Source organism: Lontra canadensis, unplaced genomic scaffold, assembly GCF_010015895.1.
Source record: "Lontra canadensis isolate GAN:19392208 unplaced genomic scaffold, GSC_riverotter_1.0 scaffold2, whole genome shotgun sequence".
NCBI classification, from domain to species: Eukaryota; Metazoa; Chordata; class Mammalia; order Carnivora; family Mustelidae; genus Lontra; species Lontra canadensis.
Window position 1 is genome coordinate 34,944,530 of NW_022630996.1, and position 18,823 is coordinate 34,963,352.

Here is an 18,823-nt window from a genome sequence, read left to right on the forward strand (position 1 = left end):
GTTTGATTCTTTGTTCACATAAAGTTGAAACCAGGAGTTCCTGATTAGTGGGTGACCCCCCCCCCCGCCCCACCCAGCAAGCAGTGATTGAGGAACCCAGATGCCTTCCAATTATAGCTTGGCCATCTGCGGTGTTCTTGTCTGCATCACATCAGCAAAGGAGAAAGAACAGGGAAGACTCTGCCCTGGAGGGCTGATGTGCTTGTCTACATGAAGGCAGCAAAGGAGAAAGAACAGGGAAGATCCTGCTTTGGAGATTTTGTGATGTCTGGGCCTGGAAATGGAAATGTGGACTTCTGTCCTCAGCTGGACCTCAGGCACATGGCCACACTTGTCGGCAGGGAGCTGGGAAATGGAGACTAGCTACATGTCTAAGAAGAAAAGCAAAGCAGTCTGGCCACAGAATAGAGACCTACAGAAATTAAATAGTTTTCCTCAGGTCTGCCTCTAATTCATAATAAAGCTTGCATTTCAACACTGGCAGTCCACTTCCAGTGTCTTCAAAGTAGTAGTCAATACTTACTGCCTCCTATAGGCAGGGCATTTGTGGAAGGGATTTACATATAGTTATAATTTCATTCACACAACAACCCATTGAGGTAAGTACAGTTGTTTTGTGTGTTGTACAGGTGAAAGAAAACTATGGCATGGAGAAGTTGAGCAACTTAGGGTCGCAAAGCTGAAGGGACCTAGGGACCTTAGCTCTGTGGAACCAAGGCCTTTGAACCTAGGGCATGTAGCAGGAGAGTCCGTGCTGTTAATCATTCAACACATGCTACGGCCTAACGTGAACTGTGTTTACGCAAATCAGTTGTGTCACATTGCCCAGTTTTACTTAGCAGGGCACATACATACTTTATATTCAGTGGGTATTCAAAACCCACTGCTTTTATTTATTTTTTTAAACCCACTGCTTTTTAAAAACACAGTGTTCCTTAATTTTCTGCCCTCTTTTCTCACATTAATTTTATTTTCTTATTCTCTTTTATTTCTCCATTTACCCTTATTTTGCCCATTTTAATTTTTCTTCTGTGTTCTAATCAGTTTAATCTTTTTTATGTGTCTATTAGGCACCAGGTCCCTGCTTTTGTAGAATTTAATGTGTAGTTTAGGAAGACAGGCAATGTGAACAGATAATGACATGTGCCTTGATAAAGGAAATAGGTAGAAAAATAGTGCAGAAAAAGTGATTACATCTGTGTGAAGAAGATGGGGTAGTTAGGGACAGATTTTTTTTTTATTGATGTTAGAGGAGTTTACCAAGGTCAGAGCGTATACATGTACAAAGGAGGCATAAGGTAATATGGTATGTTAAGCATTACAGGCAAATCAGGATTGCTGATGCATAGAAAAGATGTGATACATGTTCAGACTATGGTGACTTTATATGCAAAGAAGGTAGACTCTATCCTGGACTTTGTTGTTAAATAAGAAATGGTATAATCAGATCTAATTGTAGATATTTTTGTTCAGCTGTCAGTCAAAAGGATGGCTTTTTAAAAGGTAATCAGAATTTGGGGGAAGAATTACTTCTTTTGAAAAACAGATTGAGTGATATATGTTGGGGGTCTGTACCCTTCCATGTTCTCAGATTAATAGAACTATGTGGTTGAATAGTTTACTGGAAAGGAAGCGTAGTGTAATGGTTAAACACCCAGACTCGAGAGTTGGCCGGCCCCAGATCCCTCTTCTTCCATTTACTGGCTGTGTGATCATAGCCAAGTTACGTTACATCTTTTTGGGAACAACCAGATCAACAACAGTAACAACAATATTTATCCCACATGGCGGCTATAGGATTAAATGAGTTACATGTAAAATACTTAAAATGATGCCTAGTGTTAAGCCCTATGTAAAGGCCCACTTTTAAATTTGTGTGCTTTCTGGACCGAGACCTCAGGGGCTCCAACTAATACTCTGCCCTCTGTTAACTGTGCCAGTGAAGGGTATTTCTACCATGTTCTCATCATCACAACTGTTGTGGGAGGTAGGTTTGACAGGGTCAGTCTGCCATTTGGACTGACTTTCTACACTTTGTTTTCTTTGTGCTTGGGAGCTGCCACCTCACACTCTACCCAGTCACACTCCCTTATTCCAGGGATGGGGAGTGAAAAGTTTCCTGAGCTGCTCTTCTTTCCTTGCTTCTGGCTTCTAAAAGATGTTGTGAGGATTTTCCTAGTAATTTTTATGTGGATAGAGGTACTAACAAATTGACAGTATGTTACATACAGTACAGAATTTTGGACTGTGCTTTTTAACTGTAGCCTTCTGTCTTCTACTTGGTAGGTTAAAAAGAAAACTGTGTGATAGAATAGGAGATAAATTAACTATGGCAAGAGAGCTCCTAGAAAGTCAGTTGTAGCTTGTGAGTGGAAGAGAGTTTAGAGCATGTGGATAACAATAGAAGACAAATATGAGTGGTACTATTTAGAGTGCTTGTTCTATGTCATTCCCCCACAAAAAAACATTGTGCAGGGAAGATAAGGAAATGGTGAAGATCTTTCAGGTCTCCATATGCAGACAGAGTCCTTTCAGCTTTTAGGTGATAAAAGAAAGTCAAGAAGAGTTACTACTTTAGATTTAATTCTGGTCATATGAGAAGTTGGTGCTAAGGTAGAAGTGATGGGAAAAATAATAGAGTACAAGTGATGGGATTTCGAAGAGACAATGACAGTCTCATCCTGTGACTCAGAATAACCAAAGGAAGGCATATTGGGAGAAGTCAGATGTACACTTGCATAAATTAGACCACACCTATTGTAGTCTAACATTTTAATAGAACATAGGCAATCTGTACCATGTTCAGAGCAAGACAACCAGAATTATGACACCATAGAGCTAATGATTCCAAGTTTCTGAACATTTAACTTAAAAATAGAAAGCTTTCTAAGGGTAAAGGTGGGATTAGTGCAAAGTCATGAATACAGTATTTGAATAATAGAGAACTGCTATGTGCAAATAGGTTAGACTAATTTTGTGCAGTTGCAGAGGTGTGGAAATTATAGGGAGACATTGGTTCAGTTTCAGAAAATATTTTCTAACATTTACAGCCATCCATAATTATAATAGGCACTCCTATGCCTATTAGTGAATTAGTGAAGCGCCAGTTCATAGATTGACAGAAGAGATCAGGAATTAGTGAAGCGCCAGTTCATAGATTGACAGAAGAGATCTCTGTTTCGGATACAGGGTTAAAGAAGATGACCCATGTAATCTACCAATCTGTGATTTAATGGTCCTAAACAAAAAGACCTATTTGGGTGTGAAGTGTGTTAATGTCTTCTGTTCCTTCCACAACATGGCCCCAACTGTGTCCAAAGAGGAGTTTGAGGAAAAATGAAGGATTGACTTTGAAATAAATCTTCCACATTCTGACTTTGGATTCAAAAATAATGAAAAAATTAACAAATTCCATTTTTAAACATCTTTACTTAAAAAGGAAAAAAACACATCTTTGCATTTTGTTTTAAACATAAGTTATATATTTCTAATCTAAAATAACATGTTTAAAAAGTAAAATTCAGACAAATCACCATTCAGAAGTAATCTCTATTTTTAAGTACATAATTTTGTAGCCATCTCCACCCCTCCCACCCCAGCCATGCATGTATATATACAGATAGATGATTTTCACAAAATTAATCTTTTGTGCATATAATTAAACACATTGAAAATTTTCCATGCCATTAGATAATCTGCTAACACGTAATCTTTTAATGGCTATAGACATGTGGAAATGTGGTAATTTACTTATTCCTCTATAATGGTCACATAGGTTTTTTTCTGTTTTTGCCACTAAAAATTCACTTAAGTGATCCTCTTTGTACAGTATTTTTGGTCTTGACTATTCCCTTAAATTAGAATGGAAATTTAAGTCAAAGGGGTTGGCTCTTTTGTAACATCTTGATAAATAATGCTAAATGTACAAATTACAACAGTGTAGGTTTCAAGGACTCTTCTCTAACACTCAGTATTTAATAGTTGTCCATTTTATATGTGAAAATACCTATTATCTTCAATGTTTAATTTGTTGAATATTAGCAAATTCGAACATAAATATTTATTGACACTTGACTGGGTTGCATAGTCTATTTTTCTAGTGAAGAACTGGCTGATATTTTATGAGTATGTCTGTTAGAAAAATTTTGTCTGAAATCTTTGCTCAGTGGAAACCCATCTTAATAAAATGAGTGTCCTCCTAATCAGTACAAATATGTATATATATGATTCCATTACTTTAAAAATAATCTAGCTTGTGTTTTGTTCTGATTTTTGTTGCTGGCTGAGTGACATACAAACTTGTGAAGCATTCAATATTTGTATGTCTCTGTGGCTCACTTCCTCACCTTGCATGTGTGCTGTTCAAATGCCACCTCTTTAGTGAGGCCCTCCCTGATTGTCCTCCTTGGAATTACAACTGCTCCAGCTCGTGGCCTCACACCACACACAGTGTACTCCCAGCCTTCTTCTCCTGTTCCACTTTCTTCACTTTCTAAGAGACTATAATGGATTCATTTACTTGCCATGACTATTTCTATCTCTAATTAGTGAATGTTCTAAAATGTAAGTCTCACAAGGGCAGACTTTGCTCACTGTTATTTTGTTCACGGTTGTATCCATAGCCTCCAGAACAGTACATGGCATTTAGTATACATTTGCTAAATCTTTGTTGAATGAATGAATAAATATTACCAGACTTACTATTAAATTAAAAGATCCTTGACCTAATGAATGATAATAGTTTTAGTATATATTATATCTATTAATTTAAAAATATATAAAGTGAAATATCATTTCGTTTTGTTTTTACAGCTGATTTTTCACACATTGCAACTGTTAGCCTTCACTGTCCTTGCCATTTTAATCATGAGGCTGAAGTTGTTTTTAACACCTCACATGTGTGTTATGGCTTCCTTGATATGTTCTCGACGGGTAAGGTATTCATTTTGGTGCCAATACACTATAGTAACTGTATGTGTTACTGCTGGTGAGGTTTCCATAGTTATTTTAGATGTCCGTTAGAGCCAGGTATTACAGGATTTAGTTCCAGGATGTTTCACATTTTTGTGATTTGCTAATCTTAATCCTTGGTAGTAAATCAGTACTAGAAGGATGAGGTGTGTTTCTTTCTTTATTCTTTTGAGGATAAAGAAAGTTCCATTTTTATTAGGCCCTATAATTCCAAAATATATACTATTTTTAAACAATAGATGACCATCGTTCTGTATATTATTAGTGCATTGATAATCTCAAACGACAACCCACCTTGGTTTAGTAGAGAGTTTATTATTGGCCCTATAGCACACTTCATATAAGAATTAAAAATAAATGGTTTCTTTCATTTCAGCTCTTTGGCTGGCTTTTTTGCAGAGTTCGTTTTGAGAATGTTATCTTTGGCATCCTAACAGTGATGTCAATACAAGGTTGTGCAAACCTCCATAATCAATGGAGCATAATAGGAGAATTTAATAATTTGCCTCAGGAGGAACTGATACAATGGATCAAATATAATACTAGACCAGGTATGTAGCTCTTTAGTTCTATGTAAAGCTAGTATACAGACATGTAGCAACAGACACACAGAGTCATTAATTCACTCACAGATTTTAAGCATGCTAATTGTAGTGTCCACCAGTCAAACCTTTTCGGAAAACAATTTTGTGCCCTCTTTAGATACCTCCTAGATAACTGCCAAGAATTTTAATTAACATGAGGAATTAATGATTGTTCATAGATATGTACTATAATGCTTAGATCATTATCATATTTTAACCCTAACAATGACAAGTAAATCTTCAATATCAAAATTTCACACCCTGTGAACAGATATTGGAGAAGATACTTTTGACTGTGGGGAGGTCAACAGTGCCCTTTATATCACTTCAGTCAGTGCTGACTCTCTCTTCCAACCCTGTAAAACCATTTGCGCACAGAAGAGTTAAAATCTCATATACTCCATTTTCTTCACTAAATAACTTCAAAAAGACTCCAAAATATTTTTAGCTTTTTTCCCTGTCTTTATAGGAAAAAATCACCTCAAAATCACCTCAAGCAGACATATTTCAATTTTTAAAAAACCTTTCCAGAGAATAAGTGTATTCTGTAGTATTTTCTATAAGTAATCCATAATCTTGTCCAAGACTATTTCATATTTATCTCACCAACAAGAATTAAGACTTTGCAGAGTATTTCTGCCCCTCTCTCTGCCATAGGTGGTTTCTCTTCAGTGATTTCAGCTGTTGCTGGACAGACTCCCCTACTTTTTTTCTGATAACTGTATCCCTGGGCTTTGGGATCCTCTAACTCACATTTTCTCAGCCTTGGCACTATTGACATTAGGGACTGGCCTCTGCATTGAAGAATATTTTGCAGCATACCCACAAGTTGCCTACAATACCTCTCTCCCCACAGTGTGCCAATCAAAAATGTCTCCAGAAATATATATCCCTAGAAAATAAAATCACATCTGGTTGAGAACCACTGCTCTAGCCTAAGAACTTTCCATCATTAATTATTGAATCTTGTGATAATAAATATACATTTCTACATTGATTGACTTATATATCTTCAAATTTAAGTCATACATAAAGATACTCTCTTGAAGTTACATTTAGAATATTTAGTTAGATTTGCAAGTAAACATTCAGCTATTTACAGTAGATCTGAATAACATGCCTTGTTAGTGATTTTATTATATTGATTAAAAATGTTAACCTTCAAAATTATTTAATAATTTATTATATAGAATTGTCAGGAGGTAAGTAAACATTTTTGTCTTCCAAGAAACTACAGTTCACAGTTTCACCTTAAAATATATAGCATGAGACTTGCCTTTTGTAACAGTCTCTCAGTTCTTGGCATTTTATTTATTTATTTTATTTTATTATTTTTTTTAAAGATTTTATTTATTTATTTGACAGAGAGAGATCACAAGTAGGCAGAGAGGCAGGCAGAGAGAGAGGAGGAAGCAGGCTTCCTGCCGAGCAGAGAGCCCGATGTGGGGCTCGATCCCAGGACCCTGGGATCATGACCTGAGCCGAAGGCAGAGGCTTTAATCCACTGAGCCACCCAGGCGCCCCAGTTCTTGGCATTTTAAATTATCGGAACAAGTATAAAGTTTTGTAATTCTTTCTGGTCCTATGTGTTTTTGTAGCGTTGTCTTTTACATTGAGCTTGAACATGGCAGGAAGTTGTAGTAAAGTGCCTGAGTGTGGGCTCTGGTTCCACCTAGGTGTATAGACTTGACAAGTCAATTATCTTTGTTGGTTCTCAGTTTTCTAATTTACAAAATAAGAATAACATAGAACCCACTTCATAAATTTCTACAAATTAAGTTGTTTAATCCTAGTAAACTTATTTAACACAGTTACTGGCACAGAGATAACAAAGTCGGCTATTATTATAGCAGACAATATTGAGCAAAGAAAAAGAATAATGCCAATAGTTATTATTTAAATGTATTTCATCTTTCTTAATTTGAGTTCAAATATTATAGATAAGTACTGATCTTTGGTGTTCTTTAAAATATGTCATTAGCGAAAATGTCCTTGTTTTTCAGATGCTGTTTTTGCAGGTGCCATGCCTACAATGGCCAGTGTCAAGCTGTCTACCCTGCACCCCATTGTGAATCACCCACATTACGAGGATGCAGACTTGAGGTTGGCAACTGATTGAATGTTTTAACCAGACATGCTAATTTTTCTCAAAATGAAAATATCATGTATTTATGACTAACCTGTATGTTATTCTATTTGTTCTAGTAGAACTGCTAAGTAATACTACTAGGAGATGGTATGGTTCTAACCCATGGCCATAGTTTGCCAGCCCCTGCTCTGAACCCCACAAGCTCCTCTGCCTGATTTAAGAAACCATTCTCTATTTTACCAATGGCCTACAACTAACCTTTTCTAATAGAAAAGTACATGAAATTTGCTGTATTACATGATTTTATGAAAATTTAGGGTGTTTTTGGTTAGCTAGTTATGAAACTCTCAATTATTTTAATCTTTTAGTCATTGTCAACGTAATCTTTTCCTGTTAATGCATCTTTGGCCTATTTTTAGAGTTAACATTTTAAATCATTTAAAGTTTGATGTCTGGTTTTGGACATTGTACATCCTGTATGCTTGAAATTTTGAGAAATGTCCAATGCTGGGTGGGCAGATCGGTAACTGGGTGATGGACATTAAGGAAGGCACATGATGTACTGAGCACTTGGTGTTATATGCAACAGACGAATAACTGAAAGCTACATCTGAAACTGATGATACACTCTATGTTAACTCATTGAACTTCAGTAAGTTAAAAAAGAAATATCCAATGCATAAATGGTAATTATTCAGGATTTCATAAAAACTCCTCTATTTGGGGGCCAAATTATCTGTTGTACCATATTTTGGTGACTGATCCTGTTTGTCAAGCTTCCTCACTGCTACACTAGATGCCCTCTGTCTAAATGTATGATTTGCTACATTTCAACTTCAATTCATATGCTTTGCAGATAATTTCAGTAGGTGAAATTATCTACTAAAATCTGTTTTCTGTTGACCTCTATTCGAATGTGTTCTGTGAGCAGATTAATTACTTTATGCATATGCAAAGCAAATTTATATCCTGAATTCTGTAGTCTCTAAGTCACTTGATGTTTTTTCTGGTAAAAACTAACAAGCAGTACCTACAAAATTCAAACCACTGTAAGTTTTAGCATATGCAAAATAAAAGCAGGAAAGTGGAAACTGCTATCCAAAAATAATCTGTGCTGTTCCCCAAACAGTTCATGCTGCTTGAGGTCATATATATGAGTGTTCCACCCAGTGAGTGTTGAGATTTTCATTTACTAGCAAAATTGTTTCAGTCCATTCTATTCTAACTTATTAAAAAATATTTAATTGTGTTTTGAATGTAAAGGGCTCGGACAAAAATAGTTTATTCCACATATAGTCGAAAATCTGCAAAAGAAGTGAGAGATAAATTGTTGGAGTTACATGTGAATTATTACATTTTAGAAGAGGCATGGTGTGTTGTGAGAACTAAGTGAGTATGAGCCCTACGTTGTATGGTATGGAATATCTTTAAGCAACAACCGTTTTACCTTATTACAGTAGTTGTGATTCTTTAAGATGGGATGGGAAGGGAGACAAACTTACGTAAAAGACTCTTAATCTCAGGAAACAAACTGAGGGTTGCTGGAGAGGTGGCTGAATGATGAACAATGGGGAGGTTATGTGCTATGGTGAGTGCTGTGAATTGTGTAAGACTGATGATTCACAGACACCTGTACCCCTGAAACAAATAATACATTATATGTTAATTTTAAAAATACTGAAAAAAAGAATTTTTATTCTAAATTAATTCTATTAAAGTACTATCCTGGTATTTTATTTAAAATTGTTTCATGTAGGAAAATAAATATCATTTCAGTAGAATCTAATTTCAAGAAACTATAGTGTATCTTAGCTTCCTGATTTTTTAATTTTAACATCTTAAGTGTTGCTTTCCTTCATAGTTTTTCACATTTTTATGATAGTTTTTATTAGAATTATGAAATACATATTTGAGTTTACAGTAGTGTGAGACATTAGCATTCTTTTACTACAACTGGATAACATTGAATTTATAAGACCTATAAGAAAAGTTTTCGATAACTCAAGAAGATATAGTAAGTAAAACATTCCTAAGTATAATTTTTAACTTCTGAATTTACAATTTCTAAAAATCACAAAATTCTAAAATGGTTAATGGATATCTTGAGGCCTTTCTTTTAGATTCCTTGACTTAAGAGGTCCTTAGTTGTATTAAGTCTAACATTAAGAATTTTCATTTCTCATATGGATAATTGGGCATTAGACTATAAAACATTTTGGAAAAGAAGTTCATAAGTTTTAGTGGCTAATTTTAATACCTAATATATCTAAGAAGAAATGACATCGTGTAAAAGAAGAAGCTAGAACATCATAATGTTGATGCATGTGCACATCACATTAATTTAAAATTTAATAAGACAACATAGACTTCAAAACAAGGCATATTACCACAAAAAGATGGACATTTTATAATGAAAAAAGGATTAACTCATCAAAAATTCTAAAATGTGTATATCTAAACAGAACTTCAGAGCTCTATTTTAATTAAAATTAAATTTAAAATGTATAGAATATAAATAAGCAAATTTTCAATGATAGTTGGAAATGTTAACTTTCCTTTCATTGCTGAGAGAATTAGATAAAAAGAGTGTAAGGATTAAAGATAGAAACATCAAACAGTATCAAATAATCTGACCTAATTACTTTTATAGAACAGTATAGGAAAATACATTCTGCAGAATACACATTCTTTTAAAGGGCACATGGAGTTTTCACCAAGGGAAAACATATGCTGGGCCACAAAAATGGCTTCAGTATGTTTAAAAGATTTGAAATCATAGAGAATTAAATTAAAAATTAATAATTAGAAATCTACTAAATAAGATATTTGCAAATGACAGTACAGACAAAAGGTTGATATCCAGGATCTATAAAGAACTCCTCAAACTCAACACACACAAAACAGACAATCATATCAAAAAATGGGCAGAAGATATGATCAGACACTTCTCCAATGAAGACATACAAATGGCTATCAGACACATGAAAAAATGTTCATCATCACTAGCCATCAGGGAGATTCAAATTAAAACCACATTGAGATACCACCTTACACCAGTTAGAATGGCCAAAATTAGCAAGACAGGAAACAACATGTGTTGGAGAGGATGTGGAGAAAGGGGAAGCCTCTTACACTGTTGGTGGGAATGCAAGTTGGTGCAGCCTCTTTGGAAAACAGTGTGGAGATTCCTCAAGAAATTAAAAATAGAGCTTTAATTGACCCTGCAATGGCACTACTGGGTATTTACCCCAAAGATACAGATGTAGTGAAAAGAAGGGCCATCTGTACCCCAATGTTTATAGCAGCAATGGCCACGGTCGCCAAACTGTGGAAAGAACCAAGATGCCCTTCAACGGATGAATGGATAAGGAAGATGTGGTCCATATACACTATGGAGTATTGTGCCTCCATCAGAAAGGATGAATACCCAACTTTTGTAGCAACATGGACGGGACTGGAAGAGATTATGCTGAGTGAAATAAGTCAAGCAGAGAGAGTCAATTATCATATGATTTCACTTATTTGTGGAGCATAACGAATAGCATGGAGGACAAGGGGAGATGGAGAGGAGAAGGCAGTTGAGGGAAATTGGAAGGGGAGGTGAACCATGAGAGACTATGGACTCTGAAAAACAATCTGAGGGTTTTGAAGGGGCGGGGGGTGGGAGGTTGGGGGAACCAGGTGGTGGGTATTGGAGAGGGCACGGATTGCATGGAGCACTGGGTGTGGTGCAGAAACAATGAATACTGTTATGCTGAAAAGAAATTTATTAAAAAAAAAAAAAAAAAAAGAAGTAGCGGGAACCTAAAAAAACTGAGTGGAGATAGCTGTTGCACAAGATAGGAGATCCAGACAAGTTAACTGTCTACCAGAACAGAAACAAAAAACATCATCAGAAAAACAAAACAGATTCCAGACTCACTGCCAGTTGTTTTCTCTAGTGTTCACTTTCCAACCCAAAATTACCAGACCTGTGAAAAAAATTTTTTTTTTTATATTTGGAAATCCATTTTTTTAAAAAGATTTTTCAATACTCCAGAAAAAAGTTAGTAGAATCTGATTCAAATAGGTTGAGATGTTGGACTGAGCAGGGAAACACTGCAAAGCTGCTGTTATGATTATATTCAAGGAATTAAGGAAAACATGTTCAAAAAATTGAAGACATGATATCAGTAAGGGACAAGATATGATTCTCAACAGTGAACACCCTCCCCAGAAAAATGGAAACTCCAGAATTGAAAATTATAATAAATGAATGACAGTTCTTTAAAAGTTCTCAAGAGATTTGATGTAACAACAGAAAAAAGATCAATGACTTGAGGGTAAGTAAAGAAAAAGTACAATCCAGGGGCGCCTGGGTGGCTCAGTGGGTTAAGCCTCTGCCTTTGGCTCAGGTCATGATCTCAGGGTCCTGGGATCGAGCCCTACATCGGGCTCTCTGCTCAGCAGGGAGCCTGTTTCCTCCTCTCTCTTTCTGCCTGCTTGTGATCTCTCTCTCTCTGTCAAATGAATAAATAAAATCTTAAAAAAAAAAAGTACACTCCAAAGAACAGGAATCAAAAAGATTGAAGAAGAATAGCAAAAGCCACAGAGACCTGTGTGTTATTAAATAGTTCAACATGTGGGTAATGTAATACCAGAAAGAAGAAAGAAAAGAAAAATGGGAGGAAAAAAAATACCTGAAGAAACCTTGGCCAAAAATTTTTTGTTTGTTGAAAGCCATTAACTTAAAGATCCAATTAAGGTTAAACAATGCAGCTAGGATAAACCCAAGGAAATCTACATCATGGAATATCATAGTCAAACTGGTGAAAAACAAGGAGAAAAGAGAAAATCTTGAAGCAAGAGAAGAATGATACGATAAACATCTAGTTCTTTTCATAAGTAGAAGTCAACTGCCATTGAAATGATAATTCAAAATTCAGAAATACAGGATATACTAAAATGTGCTGGAAATGTTAAAAATGTGGATAAATATTAATCACTATATGTATATATATATATATATATAAAATCCTTTGAAAATCTTTTAAAACCTTATGACTAGTTAAAGCAAAGATAATACCATTATATTTTTGAGTTTATAATGTAAGTCATATATATATGACAGCAATAGCACAAGCAAGGGGAGTAAACAAAAATAAAATGTATGATTTTCTGGAAATAATCCAAGTTTAATGTTAAGTAACTGTGATACATTGAAGATGCCTGTTTCAATATCTAGAGCAACCACACACACACACACACACACACACACACAGAGGCAAAAAAATGCATAAGCCAATGAATGAAATGGATGATATAGTAAAACTTTTTGCTTGACATAAAAGAAAGAGAAACAGACATTAAAAAAAAAAGATGAAACAAATAGAAAACAAGGAAAAAAAAGCCTAAATCAAACAATATCAGTAATCACAAATATGAATGGGGACAAAACACTCTAATCAAAAGACAAAGTTTAGTAGACTGAATACAAAAGCAAAACCCAGCTATGTGTCCCCTTGAAGACATGCATTTTAAATACAGATACATGTATCGATGCAAGGAAAAGGAATGGAATTGTTTTGTGAATAACATATGAAAGCTGCAGTGAATATAAATATCTGGAATATTCTAGAGAAGGCAAAGCTATATTGCAGAAAGGAGATCAGTGTTTTCCTGGCTAAGCTGGAGCTAGGGGACCCACTGCAGAAGGGTTCAAGGGAAATTGTTTCAGTGCTAGGAATTTTCTATATTATGATTATGGAAGTGCTCACACACCTATACACAGTTGTCCATATTTATCAAACTTTACTCATAAATGGGTGTATTTTATTGTACATAAATATTTCTTCAATATAGCTGTTAAAAAATAATAGCCTGTTTGGCCTGATTTCTTCCCTTTACTGCCTGCTTCTCATGCAGGGTTATTCCCTAGTGAGAACTAGTAACCCAGTCAGTCCAATTATAAAGCCACCCAAAATAGGAAAGGGTAGAGAAGAACAAATCTAGCCAACAAGAGCTTTCCTTCATTACCTTGGACTATATGTTTTCATGTTGACCTAACTCAGATGAAACTCAAAAATGGGAAATTCATCAGGAATTAGATTAGCTTTCCTTTAATCTGTCTCCTACTACTCATGAGCCTTATGTTTGGATGGTGATACGACCTAGAACAAATATTTATATTTATTTCATTTTGAAAATTAAATTTTAAATATGTAAATATGAATGTATATTGGAGCTTTACTGTTAAGTTTAATAATATGCTTGTTATTTGGTTAAGTGGAACATGAAAATACAACATATTTAATTTCATTTTTATCCTTAAAAGTTGAACTTACATTTTTTGAAATGATGCTTTAAAATCTTTATTAAATAAATTAGTCTCAGGGTGCCTGGGTGGCCCAGTCAGTTAAGCATCAGCCTTCGGCTCAGTTCATGATCCCTGTCCTGGGATGGAGCCCTGTGTCAAGCTCCCTGCTGAGCTTCTCCCTTTCCTCCCCACTCATGCTCTCTCTCCATATCTCTGTCTCTCTCTCAAATAAATAAAATCTTTTAAAAGAGAGTCTCCAAAAATCTTAGAGCTACTTTATAATTTATATATTTTCCTTGCATATGACTACATTTTTAATATGGATATATATGTGCCTTTTTTTTTTTTTAGGCCTGGTTGCAGTATGCTGGAAATTTGGGATGTGGAAGACCCTTCCAATACAGCTAATCCTCCCTTATGTAGTGTCTTGCTCAAGGATGGGAGGCCTTACTTCACCACAGTATTTCAGAATAGTATGTACAGAGTATTAAAGGTTAACTGAGAACAAAACCCACCACACTGTGGTGAAAATAAGTGTGTAGAAAACTTTGCCTTATTTGCATTAATTAAAATCACAAGCTTTAATAAGGGGTCCTTAAAAAGAAGATATTAAAAATGATCTCAGGTTATTTTGATTACCAAAAGGTAAATTATTTCATTGGTTTCCATTGAATGTCAGCCTTTTTAAGCTTGTTATTTAAATGATTAAATCATTTCATACTGCATAAACAAATGTCTATCCTAGAAGTTGTAAAGAAAAAAAGAACAATGACATTTAATAATTTAAAGGTAAATGTTAGTCCTTTTGTACCCAACTAGATGCTTCAGATTTTCTCCAGTACCAGCGTGCACTAGCTCAGACTCTTGAAACCACTTACAATAGATTAATGCAGTTTCTGAAATGACACTTCCTTAAAATCCTGATACTAATCACAACTTCTTTACCTCTGTGAGGAAATTTGTGTGTAACCACGTGTCTATTAAGGTTGTTTTTGCTTTTATTAACCCTCGGGAAAGACCTCTTACTAGCTTTTAATAGTTTTTTATTATTTCAAGTTAACTATTTTTAAAAACAACTTATTTAGTAACATTTTAAATGTCTTGAAATGTATTTACCCAACCAAATAAGTATTTTCTATTGATTAGTTCCCAGCTGAGGTTCAACAGGTTATTAATCTGTCTTTATAATCCAGTGAATTTTCTTTTAACATTCAAGTAAAATAAAAACTGCTATGGTACAAGACCAAATTTGGGGGTTAAAACATAAGCAGAAAAGAAAACCCAGCTAAATTTATAATTTTTAAGGTCCTAGATCCTGAATGAAGCAAAGGCATTTTTCATCTCCACAGCCCTGTAATTCAGTGGACATAGTCTTTCTGATCACCATCTTTGTAATAACATATTTCTAAATCCTCATATTTCTAAATCCTCATTTATTTTTGGTTTTGGATAAGGAAATTGATGTTTTATATATCTCCTCCTCCAATATGAAACCTGTGCAACAGTAATGCTTTGAGAGTGGGAAATAATTATCTGGAAGATACTGCCGAATGCAAAGATAAACACTCGTTCTCTGCTGGAGAGACAGTAAATATGCCATATCTGTAGTATTTTAATATCTGCTTTAAATTAGTCATCTTGGAGTTTTTGTAATTCCCTTATGTTCTTGGCCCTCTGCATTTGGACTAACAAAATTACTTTGTTCTATAGGTTAGTTCACGTATGGGAGTTAGGAGATTATATTTAAGAAAACTGATAAAATTATTTTTCAACTTTTGTAACTGTAAAATATTTTAATACAGGATACAAAACATCTAAGAAAGCATGCCCCATTTTATCAGTATTTTCAAATAACTTATTTGGGCCTAAGTATGGGGCAAAGAAGGAAAGGAGACTTAACATCTAATATTCATAAAAATAAAATACATTTTGGATGATATTTTCATAGGAAATATTTTAAAGAAGTTGGTAGATTTTTTTAAAAGAAGAGCTGTATTAGCTAATAAAATACAAAAGTATACTTATGTGGATTGACATAGGAAAACCAATAAAATTATTTTCAACTTTTATAGTCATAAAATATTTTAAACACAGGATGCAGAGCAAGCTAAGAAAGCATGCCACATTTTACTTATTTTAGCATTTTCAAATAATTTGTTTTGGTGTGTGGGGCAACAAAGGAAAAAAATATAAAACCTAATATTCACATAAAATTAACACATCTTTGATGGTGTTGTCATAAAAAGTTTTAAAAAGTTGTAATTCAACAACAGAAAGGGAAGAATAGTATTAACTAGTTAAATGTTCCATACAGATTAAAATGTACTACTATGGATTGTGTTACTTTCATGTACTATGTATATTTGAAAATTAAAAAAGCACCTGAAGATCCTCTGTGTGTTTTCTGTCTTTTCTCATCGTTTACCAAGCATACATTTTGACATTGAAATAATTCCGATATGAAGGTAGAAATCACAGGTCCCTGAATTTATCAACCGTGTTTACACAGGCAGTGATCTTTCTTAGCCATTTAAAAACAATGCTGCGTCATCTCTCACAGAAGGCAGTGTACTGTGATGGAAATAGTGTGAGCTTTGTAACTAGATGAGTCTAATTGTAAATCCTGGCACTTCTATTTACCAGGTGTATTACCTACCATCCATTTGAACAATATTTATTGAGTACTTACTGTATGCCAGGCACTGTGCTAATTCAGCTCGGTCATGTTACAGGAATGAGCTTCAGTCTCTTCACCTGGAAATTAGAACTCACACTACCTATTTGACAGTGTCATGATGAGGATTAGTAAGGCAGTGGGTTAAAGTGTTTGGCACAGGTAGCTAAGTCACTCAACAAATGTTCGTTCCATACAGTCGTTCTCCCTGCGTTCTAAAGAACCAGCTTAGTAGTATCAAGTTATATACTAGGTTATTTCATCTCAGAATTTCAAACAGTTCTACTTTTATTCTGTGTCAATAAATAGGACTACTGGGCTACAGCTTGCTTTTGTACAAATAAGGCTATTGGCTTCTTTCCTGTACATATTGTTTATTTTTTTGAAATGTGAAGACTGTGCGTGAACACTGCGGGTTGGGTGATGGTAGATTTTCCTCAGTGCAGGGCAGTGTCTTCCTTCGTTTCCTATGCTCCTATTTATGGGCACCTATTTGAAACTGGCTAGAAGTGAGTTGCACACAAGCTACAACAACCCCCCCCCCATTTTCTGCTTGTCAGAACCTGAGGTACAGCTGCAGTGAACAATATGTGTCTTCTACTCTTTTGCTGCTGATAGACACCACATCAAAAAACACTGAGTACTTTTCATGTAAATTTTAACTTTGTTTAAAAAATTATATTTGAGAGAGAGAGAGCGAACAGGAGTGGGGGGAGGGAGAGGGAGAAGCAGACTCCCGACTAGGCAGAGAGCCCGACACGGGGCTTGATCCAAGGACTCTGAGATCATGACCTGAGCTGAAGGCAGACATTTAATGGACTGAGCCACCCAGGCACCTCTCATGTCGATTTTAATAATAAAACTATATTTCATTTGATAAGTGTCTATTATACAAGAAATACAAACTCATGGAATTTTTGTTTTCAAAAACAATTTGAAAGTAGGATAAATATTCAACAAGCACAATTACTCTCTGTTTTCTTCCAACTGGTAGGCATATTTTGCTTGTTTTCTTTTAACATGATTTAAACCGCTTCAGGTTTTGTTCTTTACACAGAGAGCAGATGTGAAAAAGTTTTACAGAGACTATTTTAATGGCTATCTAATATCCCATCAGGTGTGTGCTGGCAGGGGGGACCCTACTGAGTGATACCCATACTGCATGTATGTGTATGTAGAACAGCACATTTTACAATGGATATCTTAGTGCAGTAAGATTTTTAAATTTTTAGATAATTTCCTTAGGATTGTTTCCATAAAGTTAAATTTCATTTAAAAATATGGATACCCTTAAAGCCTACAATGCAGTTTACCTCAAATTACCTTTGCAAAAGGATTATACACACCACCCGAAGTCCATGTATGACAATGCTCATTTTACAACACCCTCATTAACATTGGTCAGGCTTATTAAAATTATTTCTTGCTAATTTGTGACACTCAAGAGTTATTCATTAATTTACATTTGTTCCATGGGTTGTGAGGTTGGGTACCTATTCATGTCTGTTAAATGACTGCATTTCCTTTTGTGTATTGCCTCTTTGCATTCATCTGCATTTATATGTGTCTAGCCCAGCACAGAGATTGTCTGTGTTACAGACACTGATTTTTAGTGAGTCTGTCTTGTCATTGTTCAGTAATGTTGTTGAAGTTGCCATGTGAGTTAGGACATTCTTACTACTCTGTAGGCTGGAGATTTTACTTCAGCTGTCTAAAGTAGTTTATAATTTGTACCATATTCAATATGTCATATTTAATATTAAATACCAAGTCTCAAAGTCTCAGTGCCTTACCCGTTTATTTTATTTATTTTTTAAGATTTTATTTATTTGACAAAGACACTGCAAGATAGGGAACACAGCAGGGGGAATGGGAGAGGGAGAAACAGGCCTCCCGCTGAGCAGGGAGCCTGATGGGGGCTCGATCCCAGGACCCTGGAATCATGACCTGAGCCAAAGGCAGATGCTTAATGACTGAGCCACCCAGGCGTCCCACCTCACCTGTTTAAATAGATTCAGTGATCGTAATTCACGGCCAGATACTGTCAACTTTTTAAGTTATGTATGAAATTTCTGAAACCATTATTGCTCTAAACTGGGTTGCTTTTTATAGCACATAGAAAGCAGGATTAGCAAATTTTTAACAGTTTTGGCCTCATGTGAACTAGTGGAGTTTCATGTCCAATAAAAACTCCCTATATTCTTAATCTT

The 18,823-nt window shown here is 35.1% G+C and overlaps 1 protein-coding gene across 2 annotated transcripts in view; it reads left to right on the forward strand.

The window, feature by feature from the left end:
- The window catches only part of DPY19L2 (dpy-19 like 2), an 84,497-nt gene extending 70,017 nt beyond the window's left edge, over positions 1–14,480 (forward strand). For both annotated transcript variants that reach the window (XM_032871777.1, XM_032871786.1), the window contains 5 exons: positions 4,813–4,932; positions 5,348–5,522; positions 7,559–7,658; positions 8,908–9,033; positions 14,291–14,480. In XM_032871777.1, coding sequence (XP_032727668.1) covers positions 4,813–4,932; positions 5,348–5,522; positions 7,559–7,658; positions 8,908–9,033; positions 14,291–14,441 — 672 coding nt within the window. In that variant the 3' untranslated portion in view covers positions 14,442–14,480. The remainder of the gene's footprint in view (positions 1–4,812; positions 4,933–5,347; positions 5,523–7,558; positions 7,659–8,907; positions 9,034–14,290) is intronic.
- The last annotated feature ends 4,343 nt before the right edge of the window (positions 14,481–18,823 follow it).